This window comes from Phaeodactylum tricornutum, chromosome 27 (genome assembly GCF_000150955.2).
Source record: "Phaeodactylum tricornutum CCAP 1055/1 chromosome 27, whole genome shotgun sequence".
NCBI classification, from domain to species: Eukaryota; Bacillariophyta; class Bacillariophyceae; order Surirellales; family Neidiaceae; genus Phaeodactylum; species Phaeodactylum tricornutum.
In genome coordinates, this window is record NC_011695.1 from 401,798 (window position 1) to 404,298 (window position 2,501).

A 2,501-nucleotide genomic window follows, 5' to 3' on the forward strand; every position below is an offset into this window, starting at 1 on the left:
TTCAGTTAGTTAAAAGGAAATTATTCTTAGTAATTCTCTCTTTGGCTTGATATCTCAGCTTTTATGATTGATGGGTTTCATTTTTAGAGAGCCATTATCGCCTTGTGTTTCTGGTCGGCAGCCTCATTCAACTTGACAATGATTTTTTCCGTGACATCCTCGACTTCTTTTTGCACTCGAAACGCGTCATCTTTGGAAATACCTTCTAACTTTCCAGCCTCGCCTTGCTTCACGACCTTGAGGACATTCCGGCGTATAGTACGTACACGTTGTCGGTACTTTTCTGTGTGTTTTGTCAGAGCCTTGGCCGTTTGTTGGCGAACTTCCAGCGACACTCGCGGAAGCGGGATGCGCACGACCCCGCCTTCCTCAACGGACGGATTCAATTCCAACTTATCCCGAATCGCGACACCAACATTTTTAGCCAACTCCGGATCATAGCAGGTTGCCTGTGCCAAAGTTGATGATGAAATCACGACTTGTGCGACCGAGTTCAGAGGGGCGTGTGAACCGTAGGCGTCGACCTGGATGTCGTCAAAAATATCGGCAGTGGGTTCAGAACCGCGAATTGTTTTTAGTTTGGTAACAAAGGAGTCGACTACCTTAGTCATACGGATCTTGACTTGCGCGGGATCCGGCAACAAGGTTTCGTCCTCGTCTTCATCATCTTCTTCCGGTTCCTCATCCCAATCGATGAAAGAATCGGTCTCGCTTGGTTTGTGATTCTTTGGTGCACTATTGACTTCCTTGGACTCTTTTTTGCCTTTTTTCTTTTTACGACGTTCCTGCGCTTCTTTACGCGAATTGGAATGCGCCATCTCGTCGAGGGTGTCCAGGTGGTGACCCATTTTTGCACCGTGCTTCCAACGTAACTGTCCATGTCGAGGTTTGCTTTTGACGGAATCGTCAACACATCCGCCGAAGTTCCAGAGAATGGTGTCGCACATCGACGGTGAATCCACCAAAGGGCAGGCTGCCCTGAGTTTCCGCCGCGCGACGTAAGAGAAGGATCGAAAGACGAGCGACATGCGAAAGTAACCACAAGACACCGAAAAAGGCTTGAGAACTACTATAACGGAATAGCCAGATACAGTGTATTCTGATTGTGACACTCAACGAAAGTAACTTGAGTCGCCAATCTCATTCGAGAGCAGCTGTGGTACCGGTACTACCGTTCCACTCTAGTAGAGAGGGCAACGGACGATGCTGTCGTTGCTGTCAGCCGATCAAGCCAGACACATAATTCTCCTTTCGAGGATAGTACCCGTTTAGACGATGGACTTTGTATGGACTTTCTATTGGATAAGATAATGTCCTCTGAAGGGTTTCCATCACAATTAGCTGACTGTGACACAACTGCGAGAGGGAAACCCCCACTAGTTTTTGTATCACTGTCAATTACCAAACCAAAGCCGTACAAACCACGCTAGCTATGATTTAGATGAATCTGGCCGGAAAAGCCGATTATGTGAGAGGACAATACGGCAGCAGATTTGAACTAGGCACTCTTTGGTTGTTTTCAAATTTACAGTCAGCGTGAACTCACGATCAAAAATATGTTTTGTGAGCGTCCCTGACAGCAAATATCGACAACCTCTTACACGCCCAATTGTAATCATTCATGCGACGAAACGGAAGACTTTCTCTTGATGGATCAAAATATAGGGTTTTCACTTTTCTCTGATGCTCTCTTATAAGTATGGTGGTCACGCCTCTTTATTGCGTTGACAACACCTTCCACAGAAGTACTGGATTTTACCTTTTTCTGTCCTACTTGTTGAATCCAAAGCTTCAAAGGCAATGCAAGAGGCCAAGTTTTACTCAACGCCGTCCAGTAAATTGCCAAACTGCTTCTTATTAACTCGCTTTGCCTGCTGTTGCCGCGATCGTTCGTACCAATCGTCCCGATCAAGAAATCGCGAATAGGAACCTTCGTCCTGTGTGGCATCCGCACGCAGTGCTTCCAAAAATTCGGCTTCGGCTTCCCACCAATCGGCGACATCGTCGGCCTGCTTCTCGCGGGCTTGTTCAGCCTTTTCTTTGGCAATTTGACGCTGACTTTTTTCTTCGGTCAGGGTCCGTACCAAGTCCATGTCGCCCTTTTGGGTCGCATCCCGTATCTGATACTGTCGACGAACGGATTCGTCCACCAAGGGAAGCAACAACGCATCCAGAGCGTTTCCTGCACCCATACGCTGCGATTGACGTACGGTACGTGGTCGTGGGAGCTTACCGTCAAAGTTGCTCAATGCCATTAACACCCGTGCCTTGTCTTCGTTGGACATGTTGTCGTATTGTGACAAAGATTGGATAGGATTATCTGAAGGAAAGAGATCTTTCGAAGCCGATACGGGTGGATCTTGCATAACGGTGTCAAACAAGGACGAAGTAGTACGAGGGATTCGCAAAGGTGAAGCACGCTCCGTTGACGACTCGTTCCCGGCTTGCCCTTCAACCAAAACCGAGAGTTCCGGATTCAGTGAAGTCCATTCCAAAAGTTC

At 47.6% G+C, this 2,501-nt stretch overlaps 2 protein-coding genes across 2 annotated transcripts; both read right to left on the reverse strand.

Annotated features, from left to right (window-relative positions):
- PHATRDRAFT_50212 (predicted protein) lies at nucleotides 1-1,028 on the reverse strand (the record flags this gene model as incomplete). The annotated part of the gene is made up of 1 exon (XM_002185064.1): nucleotides 1-1,028. One exon carries the CDS (start codon nucleotides 1,026-1,028, stop codon nucleotides 84-86), a length of 945 nt encoding a protein of 314 aa, XP_002185100.1. The 3' UTR covers nucleotides 1-83.
- Nucleotides 1,029-1,419: 391 nt separating this feature from the next.
- On the reverse strand, nucleotides 1,420-2,366 carry PHATRDRAFT_50213 (predicted protein; the record flags this gene model as incomplete). The annotated part of the gene is made up of 1 exon (XM_002185065.1): nucleotides 1,420-2,366. One exon carries the CDS (start codon nucleotides 2,364-2,366, stop codon nucleotides 1,818-1,820), a length of 549 nt encoding a protein of 182 aa, XP_002185101.1. The 3' UTR covers nucleotides 1,420-1,817.
- Between the last annotated feature and the right edge of the window lie 135 nt (nucleotides 2,367-2,501).